We start from the raw sequence: 17,295 nt of genomic DNA on the forward strand, positions 1-17,295 counted from the left end.
TGGCCTGCTTCCAAGATATCCAGGGACATCCTGGGAAGAGAGACATTCTTTGAGGGATTGGAACCCTGGTGTGCGGATTACAAACTTCCGTGATGGAGCAGCCCACCGCTCTGCCTGGAGATCTTGGATTCATCTTTTGTTGGAGTCAACAACCAGTGTACTGCCTGCCAGCCTTGAATTGCTCGGCCCCCTGCGTTGCAGAAGCTAAGGCTGCCGCCAGCCCAAAGTTTCCTCCGGGGACTTTGGACTTGCCAGCTTCTATACGTTTGTGAGCCATTTTCCTAAGATAAATTTCTCTCTCTCTCTCTCTCTCTCTAAATATATACATATATATACACTTTGCTGGTTTTTGTGTTTCTCTAGAGAAACCAATCTAACATACAGTGTTACAAGAAAAAGTAACAACTTTGAGTGTAAAAGTTTATGGTATCCACACCAGAAAAAGGCATAAAATTTATCATAGAACTATTAAAGAATCATCATATAAATGAAATTTCAACAGAAATACAGGCAAAGGTCACGAATAGATAAAAAGGAGGAAAAACAGATGGTGAGATGGCCAGTGAATATATGAAAAAATGATGTTATTCATTTATAATTGAATATATGATAGTTATAAAAATGTTTTTCTTTACTATTGTTGTTCTTGTGTGCTGTGGAGTCAGACCCGACTCATAGTGACCCCTCCTTGGGTTTCCGAGGCGGTATCACTACAAAAGTAGATTGACCAACCTTCCTTCCGAATAGAAAGGCTTCCCTGACCGGGAACTGAACCTGGGATGTGGGGGTGAAAGCACTGACTCCTAACCACTAGACTGCCAGGGAGGGTCAAATTCAACTGTTCTCAAGTCAGATCCAACTAATAGTGATCCCTCCTTGGGTTTCCGAGGCGGTATCACTACGGAAGTAGATTGTCCAACCTTCCTTCCGAGGAGTGGCTGGTGGATTTGAACTGCCAGCCTTCTGGTTAGCAGTCAAATGCCTTAGGCACTATGCCACCAGAGCTCCCAGATCACCAAGGTGATGTAAAATGTTTTAACTTGCTTTACCATCTTGTAGAATCAAGGATACTTACATGGTCTTAAAATATGAGTGAAGAAGGGACAGAATCTACCATTATATGATCACAGTTTTAAATGTTCTTATTTTTGCCATTTTAATTTTCACTTGAAATTTATCTTATGTGATCAGACAGGAAACTACAACCTACATGAAATGATGTTTGGCATTTTCAGAACTGATAAATCCACACTATTAGTTCTGTGGTGTAAATGATGTCTAATACCAGCTACCTGGAATTAAGGCTTCACAGGGTAAAGCCACAGTCCACTGCTCTTCCTTCCTACAGCCACTGCAGACTCAGCACCACCCTCACTTTTGACTGTGTAACTACAGAAATGCTGGCATTCTCACTACTCTCTCATGTTCAGTAATCTGTTAAAATATCTAACAGTACTCAAGAAATACTATACTTACAAAGGTAGTTCTATTATAGCAAAAACTTAAAAATCAAACCCAGCCAGAAAGAGAGGGGCATAGGGGAAGGTCAGGACATGATGCAGTCAGAAAATTTTCCTTGTCCTCAAAGTCAGTTCACACTGCTGGCACATTAGTATGTAACAATACGAAGAATATTGTCAACCAGGGAAGCTCACCTGTGCTTCATGTCCAGAATGTTTATTGAGATTTCATTACATAGGCACGATTGATCAAACCAACCCCCCTACCCCCACCCCCGTACTGGAAGTTGGGCTGGTATGATGTGAATCAAAGCTCCAACCTTCTCTTCATGTTGTGGTCTTTCTGGTATGGCCAGTCCCCATCATGAGTCATCATTTTAGCTGAAATTACCAAGTGTGGTCCCAGAGGACCATAATGAATAATAAAGATACCCAAATAACAGAAAATTCCAGGGATTAGAGTCTACATCCCAGGAACTAGAGACAGTAGTTATCTGAATTCTTTGTTTTACACCTGGAAAACTACGCAGCTATGAATTGGGTTAAAATACGTAACAATTGTGATACTAATAATTCTAATAGTAATAGATAATGTTTATTAAATGCTTATTCAGTGCCACACAGTTATGAGTGATATATGTGGTATGCCTGTGTGTATACATATATGTATATGTGTTTCCTTGTTTATCCTTGAAAGAAAACAAACCATTGTATAAACCGTTATACAAAGAGGAAACTAAGGCATATAGGGGAACTTGTCCAAGGTCATCTGGGTAATAAGGATCAGATCACTGGAATATCCATTCAGGCATGGCAGGTACACCTCAGTGCATTGAATGTTGGATTCATGGATGTGGTGTGTGCTTTGAGAGTTGAGAGGATATGCTACATACCTGTGTAATACAGGATACTAGAACTTTTTAATTATGCAAACATTACAGAAAAGTGCTAGTAGCAGAGTCAATGCTAGGAGGATAGTGGGTCCTATCAATTTCTATTTAAAATCAATTTGCCATGTTTTCTGGGGAAGTTGGCAATATGGATCAAAAAGTAAACCATGTGTTTCCCAGTATGTAGAATTTAGAGTTCTAAGTGTTTACTCTTAGGACACCATGTAAGAATACAAGGGCTCTTGTTCATTGCTGTACTCTTGGTGAAGCTAAGGAGAATCCTTTTGCCAGGATAGAAGAGGATAGAAGAGATAGTATGCATTGATTCATGCTCCTCAAAATCTGGAACTTCCCCCCAACCTCATCAAGTGGACAATAGTTCTAAGATAAGGTGTACTTGTGCTTGATGTTGTAGGAAGCAGTGACATTCAAGGATGTAGCTGTGGTCTTCACTGAAGAGGAGCTGGGGCTGCTGGACTCTGCCCAAAGGAAGCTATACCAAGATGTGATGATTGAGAATTTCAGGAACCTGGTGTCACTGGGTAAGGGCAGCCTCTCTTTGGAGTATCTTTATCTCCTCAGATTTTCAAGTTTTGATTGGTCACCTGAGTGTTAGGAACTGACTCTCCTACCAAGAATTTTTTTATGAAATAAAACAGAGTAGAAAATAGGAAGGATGGAACACATTGCAGCACAAACTCTGGCTATGTGCATGCCTAGTGTGAGAATCAGTGGGAGGAGATTTAATGAAAATAGACATTGGTTAGAAGTAGGTCAACCTGTGCTTTAGTAATAACATATTTATGCATGCATCTGAGTCTTGGAATGAATGGTATTTCTTCAAGTCCATTACCTTAGAAAAAAAGTTTGTAAAACATTGCTGCTGATTACTTGAGTATAAAGTAGGAACCCAAACTTCCAGTCAATTATACCTGTAGTATTTTCATTTTGAACATGTAAAGGCCTCCAACCCTTTAAACACAATATATGCCACTTAGAAAGGTGAAAAAGATTTGAGTGATGAAGGCTGCCACCATAGGGAAGGGAATTCAGATCAGAACCAAGAGACTGGGAATCCTTATAGATGTTTGTCCATCTGTGGTAACCCTCTACTTCTCTAAATTACCAAATGTCTTTCCTGGATTATTGAAAAGCCTTTGTACCAGGTACCCTATTTATATACTTTTCTTCCTAAATTCTGCTGGCCATGAGCTGCCAATGTGATCCATGGGAAATGTAAGTCCAATTAAGTCATTCTGCTACTCAAAACCCTTGATGGCTTCTTTTGTTTCTTAGTTAAAGCCTCTTAAAGTGGTTCATACCAGGGAGCTCTGGTAGCATAGTGGCTAAGGCACTTGACTGCTAACCAGAAGGCTGGCGGTTCAAACCCACCAGCCACTCCCCGGAAAGAAGATGGGGCAATCTACATCCGTAGTGATACTGCCTCAGAAACCCAAGGAGGGGTCACTATGAGTCAGGTCTGACTTGATGGCACATAACAACAACAACGAACCATCCTACAAGTATGGTCTTTAGACCCTACTTCCTCTCTGACCATACTGTCTATCCTTGTTCATGTCATATTGTCCTCCTTGTTTCTCAGATGCACCAAGGATGTTCTATTAGTCTCCTATTTCTGCTATAAAAACTTCCTACAAACTTGATTGTTTAAAATAACACAAATTGATTATCTTACAGTTCTGTAGGTCAGAAGTCAAACATCACTCTCATTGTGGAAAATAAAGATAGCAGTTGGGCTAGTTTCCTTTCTGGAGGCTATAGGGAAAAATTAATTTCCTTGCTTAAAAAAAAAACCAAACTCACTGTCATCAAGTCGATTCCGACTCACAGCAACCCCCTTTGGATTTCCGAGGTGGTAAATTTTTACAGAAGTCTTCCTCCTGTGGAGTGGTTGGTGGGTTTGAACGACCAACTTCTGGTTAGCAGTTGAATGCCTTAGGCACTATGCTACTGCTTCCAGAGGATGCCAAAGTCCTTGGCTTGTGGCCCCTGCTCTCCACGTTCAATGCCAGCAACACCGTATCACTCTTTTTCTGTAGTCAAATTCCCTCTGACTCTCTTGCTTTGCTCTTTTGCTTTAAAGTACCCTTTTGAATACAATAGACCAACAGGTATTGTAGGATAGTCTTCCTGTTTTAAGGTTAGTTGATTAGCAACTTAAATTCCATCTGCCAACTTAATTTCCATTTGCCATGAACCTAACATTCTCAGTTTGGGGAATTAGGATTTAGAAATCTTTGTGGGATCATTATGCCTGCTAGATGCTTTTATTTTAACTTCTTTCTTTGCTCTCTCTGCCTGGAGTACTCTTTCACCTAAAATCTTCCTGCCCTCCTTCCTTCCTTCAGGTCTCTGCTCACTTTTAATATCATGAGAGAAGCCTTGTCTGTCCACTCTTTTGAAAATACCATCCTTGTTCTCTCTTATTTAGTCACGTATATTTTTTATTACTTGCCTGTCACCTGTTTCTCATTCTGGGAAATATTTCCCAGAAGTGAAATATTTTAGTCTATGTTGTTTATTGATGTCTCTTCAGAGCCTGGAGTGGTCCTAGGTATCTATACAAATGTATTGACTTAAGGAATGATTTAATGTGCAGAGGGACCTGTCTGTCTTCCTAAGTCATGGAGATAGCTGATAGATAGGTGATTGTGATGGTTAAGGTTGTATGTCATCTTGGATGGGTCATGATTCTCAGTGATTTGGCAGTTATGATATAGTTTGGCAGTTATGTCATGATATAGTCCTTCCTACCTTGTGATCTGATATAATCAGATGAGACCTGATAAAATGTATTCTCCTTCATGTAGATCTGCTGTGAGTAGCCAGTCAGTTGAAAGGGAGTTTCCTCCAGTGTGTGGCCTGCATCCAGTATATATGGACATTCTGGCAAAGCTCTCTGGCTTTTTGCTTGCTCTAGATCCTTCACTTGGCTCATCATCATCTGACCTCTGGTTCTTGGGACTTTAGCCAGCACTCTGCCATATTGTTTGCCTATCTTGAGATTTATCAGCATGTACATCCAGTGATCTAGCAGCCTCCCATCTGACCTGCAGATCTTGTTTTCATCAACCCTTGTAGCTATGGAGTGAAGACAAGCCTGAAAAAAAAAAAAAAAGACAAGCCTCCAGACTGAAGTCTGACTCACGGACTTGGGACTTGCCAGCCTCTACAACTGCATTTCAAAAATGAAATGGAATACATGAAGATTGATATCCTAGGCATTAGTGAGCTGAAATGGACCATTTTTGACCATTCTGAATCAGACAACCATATGATGTACTATGCTGGGAATGACAAATTGAAGGGGAATGGAGTAGGATTCATCATCACAAAGAATGTTTCAAGATCTAACCTGAAGTACAGTGCTGTCAGTGATAGGATGATATCCATATGCCTACAAGGAGCTCTGGTAGCATAGTGCCTAAAGCACTTGACTGCTAACCAGAAGGTTGGTGGTTCAAACCCACCAGCCACTCCTCGGAAGGAAGGTTGGGCAATTCTACTTCTGTAGTGATACTGCCTCGGAAACCCAAGAAGGGGTCGCTATGAGTCGGGTCTGACTTGATGGCACATAACAACAACAACAACAACGAAGACCAGTTAATACTACTATTACTCAAATTTACGCACCAACCACCAAAGCAGAAGATGAGGAAATTGAAGACTTCTGCAGTCTGATATTAACCAAACCTGCAATCAAGATGTGGTGATTATCACTGGTGATTGGAATGCAAAAGTTGGAAACAAGAATCACCAGTAGTTGGAAAATATGGCTTTGGTGATAGAAATAATGCTGGAGATTGCATGATAGAATTTTGCAAGACCAATGACTTATTCAGTGCAAATACCTTTTTTCAACAACACAAATGGTGTATATACACATGGACTTTGCCAAATGGAGTACACAGGAATCAGATTGACTACATCTGTGGCAAGAGGCAATGGAAAAGCTCAATATCTTCAACCACAACAAGGCCAGGAGCTGATTGTGAAACAGACCATCAACTGCTTATATGCAAGTTCAACTTGAAGTTGAAGACAATTAAAACAAGTCCACTAGAGCCAAAATATGACCTTGATTATATCCCTCCTGAGTTTAGAGACCATCTAAAAAAATAAATTTGATGCATTGAACACCAGTGACCAAAAACCAGAGGAATTGTGGGATGACATCAAGAACATCATCCATGAAGAAAGCAAAAGGTCATTAAAAAGACAAGAAGGGAAGAAAAGACCAAAATGGATGTCAGAAGAGACTCTGAAACTTGCCATTGGACGGAGAATAGACAAAACAAATGGAAGCAATGACAAGATAAAAGAGCTGAACAGATTTCAAAGAGCAGCTCAAGAAAAACAAAGTCAATTACTATAATGAAATGTGCAAAGACCTGGAGTTAGAAAACCAAAAAGGGAAAAACACACTTGGCATTTCTCAAGCTGAACAAAACCAAAGAAAAAAATTAATCCTCAAGTTGCAATATTGAAAGATTCTATAGGCAATATACTGAATGATGCAGAAAACATCACAAGACGATGGAATACACAGTGCCACTGTACCAAAAAGAATTGGTTGATGTTCATCCATTTCAGGAGGTGGCGTATGATCAAGAACCAATGGTATTGAAGGAAGAAGTCAAAGCTGCACTGGCTACAAACAAGGCTCCAGGAATTGATGGAATACTCATCAAGATGTTTCAACAAATGGATGGCACGCGGAGACAATCACTCAGCTATGCCAGGAGATTTCGAAGACAGCTACCTTGCCAACTGACAGGAAGAGATCCATATTTTTACCCTTTCCAAAGGTGATCCCAAAGAATGTGGAAATTTTTTAACAATATCATTAATATTGCACACAAGTAAAATCTTACTGAAGACAATTCAAAAATGGTTGCAGCGCTGTATTAACAGAGAACTTCCAGAAATGCATGCTGGATTCAGAAGAGGATGTGGAATGAGGGCTATCATTGCTGATGTCAGATGGATCTTGGCTCAAAGCAAAGAATACCAGACAAATGTTTACTTGTGCTTTATTGAATATGCAAACTAAAGCATTCAATTGTGTGGATCATAACAAATTGTGGATAACATTCAGAAGAATGGGAATTCCAGAACACTTAATTGTACTGTCGTTCAGATAGAACAAGGGGTTTGCATGGGTTAAAATCAAGAAGGGAGTGCATCAGGGTTGTATCTTTTCACTATACTTACTTAGCTTCTACACTGAGCAAATAATCTGAGAAGCTGGACTGTATGAAGAAGGATGTGGCATCAGGATTGGAGGAAGGATCATTAACAATCTGCAATATGCTGAGGACTCAACTTTGCCTGCTGAGACTGAGGATGACTTGAAACACTTACTGATGAAAATTGATATACAGTCTGCACTATGGATTACACCTCAGTATAAAGAAAACAAAAATCCTCACAACTGGATGAATCACAATAAATGGAGAAAAGACTGAAGTTTTAAAAGACTTCATGTTACTTGGTTCTACACTCAACGCCACTGGAAGCAGCAAGATATCAGACAATGTATAGCACTGGGCAAATTGCCTGCAAAAGACCTCTTTCAAGTGCTGAAGAGCAAAGATGTTTCCTTGAGGACTAAGGTGCGCCTGACACAAGCCATGGTATTTCAGTTGCCTCATGCATGCGAGAGCTGAACAATGAATAAGGAAGACTGAAGAAGAGTTGCTGGTTTTGAGTTGTGGTGTTGGCGAAGAATGCTGAAAGTACCATGGACTGCTAAAAGAACTAACAAATCTGTCCTGGAAGAATTGCAGCGAGAATGCTCCTTAGAAGTGAGAATGGCCAGACTTCATCTCACCTACTTTGGTCATGTTGTAAGAAGAGACCATTCTCTGGAGAAGGATATCATGCGTGGTAAAGTGGAAGGTCAACAAGAGGGGAAGGCCCTCAAAAGATGGATTGGCACAGTGGCTACAACCATGGCTTCAGGCATAGCAGGGATCGTGGAGCTGGCACAGGACTGGGCAGTGTTTCATTCTGCTGTACATAGAGTCGCTATGAGTCAGACATGACTCGACAGCACCTCACAACAACAACAACAACCAGAAAGCATTTCCTGTAATGACATTTTTTTTTCCCTTATGATTATGGGCTGATACTTTTTTCTTTCTTCTTTTTTTTTAATTCTTTTTAATGTTTTTAAATTTATTTGAAAGCTCACTAAGGACTGTGATCTTTGACTTGAAAACCTGTTGTAAGGGTGGTCAGTTTATCTACATCCATAGATTTTCACTAATATTTTCAAAGTGATAGTCTAGAAGCCTCAGAAAGAACCTGGGCATAGGCCCTCACACTCTCTTTTCACTAAAATGGTTTTTGCTGCCTTTACTTTTCTTCTTGGCAGCATGTCTCTTAGTGGTCGTGCCGGTGCAGCCTTTCAGTTTTCCAGCAAAACTCCAGTTTCCTGCTCCTATCCTATTTTACTTTGCTTATTTGGAAAAGCTTTTCACTTCTATGACTTGGCTTATGTGTTCACAAGCACATCAAATAAGGATTGATTTATTCTCCCAACATGCCCTTTTTGAGTGCCCACTTTGTGCCATTCACTCTTCTGGACAGTGAATACCAAGCAGGAAACAATGTAAATGCTTGTCCTTATTCATATTGCAGTCTGAAAGATAGAGAGTGTTCTGGTTATCTAGTACTGCTCTGACAAGGATACACCACAAATGGGATGGCCTTAAGATATACCACAAATGGGATGGCCTTCACAAACAGTTTATTCTCTGACAGTTCAGGAGGCTAGAAGTCCAAATTCAAAGTTCCAGGCTCTACGCACCGGTTGAAAGCCCCTCAGCTTCGTGCTTCAGCTCTGCCTTCAGCTCCCGGCCCACTGAAGCTAGAGGCTTTTCTTCACTTAGACAGCTGCTGGCTGCTGAACCTGCCAAGCCCAAGGTTGACAAGTAAAAAAGGCACAGTCCTGATGTTACCAAACCACACGGCAGGCCATTAATTTAAGTCTATTGTAAGTCCAAAGGTCAGCAGAGCATGGCAGACTGCCAAATGACACGGCTACATGCAGGGTCCAAGCGTGCCATTAGCTACAGACCAGTCCCAAAGCTGCTGCTTATATATGAGAAGCAGATCACATACCCAAAGCAGCTACTTAGCTGCTTGTGGTAGATCCCACCATGGAGTTGATTGCCATTCTTATCATGGGGAATAACTCTGACCAGCTGCCCAGCCACTCAGCCAGGCCCAGTCAAGTTGACACACAAAAATAACCACCACAATTCCACCCCTTGTCAACTTGGCACCTGTACAGATCTTCAGTGGGTGGTATCTGTACAGGTCTCCTCCACTGGGTGGCTCCAGTCCCCTAGTTTCTGAGTGGTGACCTCATCCCCTTGGCCTGGAGGCCCTATTCCTCTCCCACTTGGGCACAGCAGCCCCGCCTCCTCACTCTTGGGCAGCGGCTATGGCTCCATCCCACTGGCTTACATGAACGAGCAGCCCCACACTCCAGAACCAAGTTGGTAAAGGTCTAACTCTTTGAAACCTAGAGGGCTGTGGTGGTGATTCCATCCCCAAAGGCCATGGTCCTACCCTTAAGGCAGAGGCAGCTCTGCTTCCCATTTCCTTAGTCTCTCTGCTTCTGCCGATTAATGCCTGAGGGCAAACCACTCCACTGGAAAACTTCCTGCCCAAAAACCACTCAGCTTTCTTGCTCCATGAGCCAGCCAATCTGCTATTTCATCTCATGCCGGTCTCTTCTACCAATTAATGCCTGAAGGCAACCCACTCTGCCAGGAAGCCACCTACCCAATGGCACCTGGCTTTCTCCTCCATGGGCTGGTAAGCCTATTGCTGTTTAATGCCGGTCTCTGGGCTCTGCTCCTGCCATCTCTCATGCTGGTCTTTCTACCAGTATCTCTTAAGCCGGTCTCTCCACTCTGCTGCTGCCATCTGTCGTGCCGTATGCTGGGGTCTCTCTGCCAGGGTCTTGGGTCAAGGATGCACTCCACTCCTGTTTCCACATTTTAGGTATCTGTCAGAGCAGCACCCCACTCTCTCAGTTCAAAATGTGTTAGACTGGGTTCTCTAGAGAAACAAAACCAGTAAAGCTTATTATAAAGAAAGAAAAATTTATCTTAGGAAAATGGCTTACACACTTACAGAAGCTGGCAAGTCCCAAGTTCTTGGATCAAATGTCAAGCTGGAGGCTTTTCCCAACTCGCACAGCTGCAGGGGCTGAGGAGCTCATGATTGGCAGTCAGTATACTGGCTGTTGACTCCAATGAATGATGAATCCAAGATCTCCAGGCTGAATGGTGGATTGTTCGCGCACAGACAGTTGTAGGCAGCACAACAGAATCCCAATCCACAGAAGAGTGTCTCTTTTCCCAGGATGTCCATAAATATACTGGAAGCAGACCACCCCCTAGAGAAACTCCCTTTCAGTGGATTGGCTGCTCAGAACATAAACATCTGATCCTACCATTGGAACAACCCACATCACAATTGCTTAAACCACACAGAATTGTGGTCCAGCCAAGTTGACACACAGTTCCAACTATCACAGACAGTAAACAAAAGTGACCTAAAACATGTCATATGGTAATAAGTACTGTGTATAACATAGTATTTAAATTGTAAACATTATAAGTCACAGGGGATGGAAATTGCCAGAGGTGAACCGGCAGCAGATAAGGTATATTATTCTTCATTGAACTCTTTGATGGACTGACACTTGAACAGAGACCTCAAAGAAGTAAAGAATCATCCATATAGTATCTTATCTGGGTATAGCTGCAGGCAGAATGTAACTTCAGTTATAGGATTTGCTTTCAGAAAATTCAGAAAATTGCACTATTCCCTGTTATTCTCTTCCACCCCAGCTCCATCTGTGTTGTCAAAGATTAGCTCGCATTGGTCCACTTTTTTCCCTGAAGATTATGAAGTTGTGAGCTAGATTTCAGAATGGTGTATATCCCACTACAAGTTTTGTTTCCCCTTTTTTCCTCAGGGAGGACGCTTTCCAGCAGGACCTATAAAAACATTCTTCTGTTTAGATGCTATATTTCAGTCAGTAAGGGATAATGCATTTTTCTCTGAAAAGTGCAGATCATTACAACTATTTGAGGGTCTTTCAGTTCCTCAGACATTTGAATGATTTTCCAGTAATATAACCCAAGACTGAGTTCTACAGAAACTAATTACATGGCTAAAACAAACAAGGCAGCTTTTAATTGACTGTTCCTATGGGGATAAAAGTGACATTCTCCTCTAAAAATTTTCCTGGAGAGTACTTTTTATAGCCTTTCATTAAGAAGTGTACTGAAAAAATAATCTGAAAATAATGCACTTTTTTGATTGTTACTGCTTTTCTTTAAAGTGCTATGTATTCATTTGTTGAATTTTAATATAGTGAAAGTATCTACAAAATTGACATTGATTCATTTTTCATTTTCACCATAATTTTTCTCACTACACAATTTACCATCCATGATTCTACATTCACTGAAATTCCATAGAAATAGCAACAGGTTAATTTACTTCATATTACCAGTTTTGCAAATTAAGGCTTGTATTGCTAAATAGTACCACACATATTGGACTTGATGTTGTTTAACTGGTCTTTTTAATGTTTTGTGGGTTGGAGCCTAGTGGACCTACTCTTGGTTTTAATGACACGTGAGCAAGAGAACATGATACACATTTCTAAAAATGGTCTGGTAGCAGCATCATGGAACCTCTTCTAACTTCATGAGGGGGAGAGAGAATCATTAGCTTCATCAACAGCCCAAGGCTGATTCCTTTGAGGGAGAAGTCAATTGTGCCTCCACCCTCCAACCTTTTTTAGCATTTCTGACACTGTCTCTCCCATTTTGTGCAGTGACCACACAGAAGTGACACACTATACCCACAATTCTGGGGCTTATTCAGAAAGTGTAACAGGTTACAATTCAGGATCATGAATGCTTAGAATACAGTGCTTCATTCAGGGCAGCCTCTTCTTAGCAGTACCCAAAGGCACACCTCTCTCTCTTTGGCCCTTGCGCTCTGGGTCCCGCAGCTCCTTGGCCTTTGCCCTGCCTGGGGAAGTGTTGCAAAGGTCTTTCAGATCGATTGATAAGTGCCCAGAGGCAGCCCAGTCCACCAGTAAGCCTCAACCGAAAGGCAGTCAGCTCTCACTCTGTGGGTTGGCAGTGATAGCTCCTCTAAGTGCTTGGAGACATCCAATTCTGCCAGCATGCCTCTTGGCTGAAGCATTCAACCTTTCTTGCTCTGTGGGTCTGGAAGCCCACTCTGCCATTTCCTGCTGATCTTCTGGTCATGCTGCAGCCATTTCTCTGCTGCTGTTTCTTGCTGTCTCAGTAAGCTGTTACAGCTGTCTCTTTGTCTCCTTGGTCCAGAAGTTTCTCAGTGTGAGGATCCTGGTTCTAAAGGATATGCTCCATTCATGTCTCTTCTTCTTAGTGGTAATCAGGTCCCCCCTCTCTGCCTCTGGCTCACTTTAAGTTTAGTGGAATAGTGAATCTGACCAGTCCCCACATTAGGGCTGCATAGACCTTATTTGCATGGTCTCAGGCACAAAAAGATGCCATCACTCTTTTTTAACATTAATAGCAAGCTGTCCAATCCCTTTGGGGAGCCACAGGCACCACATTTGCATAATCCCACAGTCATGTGGTTGGAATTATAAAGATTATAGCTAGGAATGTCACATTATGTAATTCACTGTACTGCAGCATTGGTAAAGACTAAGTAATCTCTGGGTTCAGTAATGTCTCATCTTCTATCTGAGTGTGATGTCTTGAAAAGTCTCAATAACTCTTTCACCTGTCTCTGTCTCTAAATTCTCTCTCCTTTCAGGAGACAAGAACCCAAGGCAGATGGAGACTGTTCCACAAACAGGACCACACGAGGAGCTTTCAACCTCGCATATTTGGCAACAAATTTCAAGTGACTTAGCCAGGTGTCAAGATTCCATGATACATAGGTCTCAGTTCTACAAACAAGGTGATTCACCCTCTCCAGTTGCACGAGAACTGTCTATTATTCACACAGGAGAAAAAATTCACTACTGTAATGATAGTACAGTAACCTCCAGTGATATGTCCAGCTTTGATCTTCATGAGAGTTCATGCTTAGGAGAGAAGTCTCCCATGTGTATTGAGTGTGGAAAAAGTTTCCATTATATCTCAGGTCTTCGTAATCATCAGCGAGTTCACATGGGAAAGAATTGCTATAAGTGTGATGAGCATGGTAAGGAATTCAGTCAGAGGTCATATTTGCAAGGTAATCTGAATGTCCAAAGTGGAGAGAAATCACACAAATATGAGGGATGTAGGCAATGCTTCAGGCATAGAGTAACAGTTAATGTTCATTGCAAAGTCCATACAGCAGCAAAACCTTATGTTTGTGAGGAATGTGGGAGGGCTTTTATGTATCCTTCACATTTTCTGAAACATCAGAGAATTCACACTGGGGAGAGACCATTCCAATGTGATACATGTGGTAAGAAATTTAGTCATAGAGCAGCACTTAATACTCATTACACGGTCCATTCAGGAGAGAAACCTTTCAAATGTGAGCAGTGTGGGAAAGGGTTTGCTCGTAACGCATATCTTTATATCCATCAGAGGGTACACATGACAGAAAAACCTTATAAGTGTGAGGAATGTGGTAAGAACTTTATTCAGCCTTTGCAATTTCAGGCCCATCAGAGAGTCCATACTGGAGAGAGACCATATGTATGTAACGTTTGTGGAAAAGGCTTCATTTACAGGTCAAATTTGTATTCCCATCAGGGAGTCCACACTGGAGAGAAGCCATACAAATGTGAGACATGTGGGAAGAGTTTCAGGATGAAAAGTCATTATCAAGTTCATCTGGTAGTCCACACAGGAGAAAAACCCTATAAATGTGATGTATGTGGGAAGGGCTTCAGTCAGAGTTCATATTTTAAGATCCATCAGAAAACCCACAGTGTAGAGAAACCTTTTAAGTGTGAAGAGTGTGGGCAAGTCTTTAGTCAGAGGTCACGCCTTCAAGTTCACCACTTGATCCATACTGGTGAGAAACCATACAAATGTGAAGAGTGTGGGAAAGGCTTCATTCGCAGAGCAGATCTTAAAATTCATTTTAGAATCCATACAGGAGAGAAACCCTATAGTTGTGAAGACTGTGGGAGGGATTTCAGTCAGGCATCACATCTCCTGACCCATCAGAGGATCCACAGTGGAGAAAAACCATTCAAATGTGAAGAGTGTGGGAAGAACTTCAGTCGCAGTTCACATCTTGAAGCCCATCAAAAAGTGCATAATGGAGAAAAGCCACACAAATGTGAACAGTGTGGGAAAGGCTTTGCTCGTACCTCGTATCTTTATATCCATCAGAGGGTTCACACAGGAGAAAAACCTTATAAATGTGAGGAATGTGGCAAAACCTTTATTCAGCCTTTGCAATTTCAGGCCCATCGGAGAGTGCACACCGGAGAGAGACCATACGTATGTAAAGTGTGTGGAAAAGGCTTCATTTACAGGTCAAATTTGCATTCCCATAAGGGAGTCCACACTGGAGTAAAACCATACAAATGTGAGGAGTGTGGGAAATCTTTCAGGATGAAAATTCAGTATCAGGTTCATCTGGTAATCCATACAGGAGAAAAACCTTATAAGTGTAATGTGTGTGGGAAGGATTTTCGTCGGAGTTCTTACCTTAAAACCCACCAGAAGTCCCACAATGTAGAGAAACCTTATAAGTGTGAGGAGTGTGGGCAAGGCTTCAATCGGACTTCAAGACTTCAAGTTCACCAGGTGATCCATACTGGTGAGAAACCATACAAATGTGGTGAGTGTGGGAAAGGCTTCAGTCGTAGAGCAAATCTTCAAATTCATTGTAGAATCCACACAGGAGAGAAACCCTATAGTTGTGAGAAGTGTGGGAATACCTTCAGGGATGCTTCACAACTTCTGATCCATCAGAGAATCCACAGTGGACAAAAACCATTTGAATGTGAACAGTGTGGGAAAGGCTTCAGTCGTAGAGCAGATCTTAAAATTCATTGTAGAATCCACACAGGAGAGAAACCCTATAATTGTGAGGTGTGTGGGAAGGGCTTCAGTCAAGCATCACATGTTCTGACCCATCAGAGAATTCACAGTGGAGAAAAACCATTCAAATGTGAAGCATGTGGAAAGACATTTTGTCAGAAATCACAACTTCATTGTCACCAGAGAGTACACTCTAGAGAAAAGCCCTAAAGATGTGGGGAGTTTGGGTATGGCTTCAGTCCAGATAATCATATGAGGGTCCACACAGCATATAAACCAAATAAATGTAGGTAGTATGGTAGAACGGTCATACCTCAAGTCTTCATCCGTGTCCACAATGGATAAAAACCATCCATATATAACATATGATAAAATCTTCCCACAGACTTCAGTACTTCAATATTTATCAAATTCACAGAGAAGTAAAATTTGCAAATGTGTGACATAATGTAAACACTTCCTATTAAGGTCATATCTGGTAAGACATTAAGGAATCCATGGTATGATAAATTTTATAAACGTGGTGAGTGGCAAGAAGGTAGATAATCCTCAGAGTCAAGAAATTTTATAAGAAGATGTTTTATAAAAAACTCACTTATAACTTGAATCTTTAAATCATCAGGCTTCATCTGTGGGAAATATCTGTGTCATTACATCAGTGTTTCCATCGTAGCTCAACCAATCCCACTAGTAAAGAGATCACACAACAGAGAGTGTCCTTGTAAGTATTGCATTAAGGGCTTCAGTCAGAACCTTGACAGTTGCCAGGTAGCACTCAGGAGGTGATGGTGTTAGGTGCCATCAAGTAAATCCCACTTCGTAATGACCCTATGTACAACAGAATGAAACACTACCAAGTTCTGCCCTATCCTTACAATCACTGGAACGCTTGAGCCTATCATTGCAACCAATATATGTCAGTCCATCTCATTGAAGGTCTTCTGCCTGTCTACTTTACCAAGCATGATGTCCTTCTTCAGGGACTGGCCCCTTCTGATAACATGACCAAAGAACAAGAGATGAAGTGTAGCCATTCTCGCTTCTAAGAAGCATTCCAGCTATACTTCCAAGACAGATTTGTTTAGTCTTCCAGCAGCCCGTGTTATTTTAGATATTTTTGGCCAACACATTCAATTGCATCAGTTGTTCTGTGGTCTTCCTTATTCATTGTCCAGCTTTCACACACATGAGGCTATTGAAAATACCATGTCTGTTGGTTGCACCTTCATCTTCAAAGTGACATCTTTTCTCTTTAATACATTAAAGATGTCTTTTGCCCACTGTAGTGTGTCATTTGATTTTCTCACTGCTGCTTACATGGGTGTTGATTGTGGATCTAAGTAAAATGAAATCCAAGGAGATAGGCCTTAGAAGTTTGATCATGTCTTCATGAAGGTATAATGATGGACACATGAAAATCAATATTCACTAGAACATAAGCTTCATGAAAGCTGGGACATTGCTGATGAATGTACACAACCATATATGATTAGCAGTTCTTAAGTATACTCAGTACTTGTTTGTTAAAGAACGAAAAGGTGCAAATGTACATTTGAAATTGTATCCATAAAAAAAAAGAGGAAAAAAATCATTCTCTGAAATGATCATTAGGTCAAATTCAGAAAACTATTTGCTACTAAATAATAATAAACCAAACCCATTGCCATTGTGTTGATTATGACTCATAGCAACCCCCATTGGGTTTCTGAAGTGGTAAATCTTTATGGGAGTAGATTGCCCCATCTTCCATGGAGTGGCTAGTCAGTTTGAACTGCCAGCCTTCTGGTTAGCAGTTAAATGCCTTAGGCACTATGCCACCAGAGCTACTGCAGTATCCACAATATTATTTTGCTATCAATCTAACTGGCTGCTGTTTCGTTTCCACTCTTG

General features: G+C 41.3%; 1 protein-coding gene across 1 annotated transcript in view; it reads left to right on the forward strand.

The window, feature by feature from the left end:
* LOC103198898 (zinc finger protein 234-like) overlaps positions 1 to 15,699 on the forward strand; it is a 29,307-nt gene extending 13,608 nt beyond the window's left edge. Inside the window, 2 exon segments of the mRNA XM_007943104.2 lie at positions 2,766 to 2,892; positions 13,223 to 15,699. Coding sequence (XP_007941295.2) covers positions 2,766 to 2,892; positions 13,223 to 15,699 — 2,604 coding nt within the window.
* Positions 15,700 to 17,295: the final 1,596 nt, after the last annotated feature.

Source organism: Orycteropus afer, unplaced genomic scaffold (assembly GCF_000298275.1).
Source record: "Orycteropus afer afer isolate SDZICR_OR568_19922 unplaced genomic scaffold, OryAfe1.0 scaffold00099, whole genome shotgun sequence".
Classification (NCBI taxonomy): Eukaryota; Metazoa; Chordata; class Mammalia; order Tubulidentata; family Orycteropodidae; genus Orycteropus; species Orycteropus afer.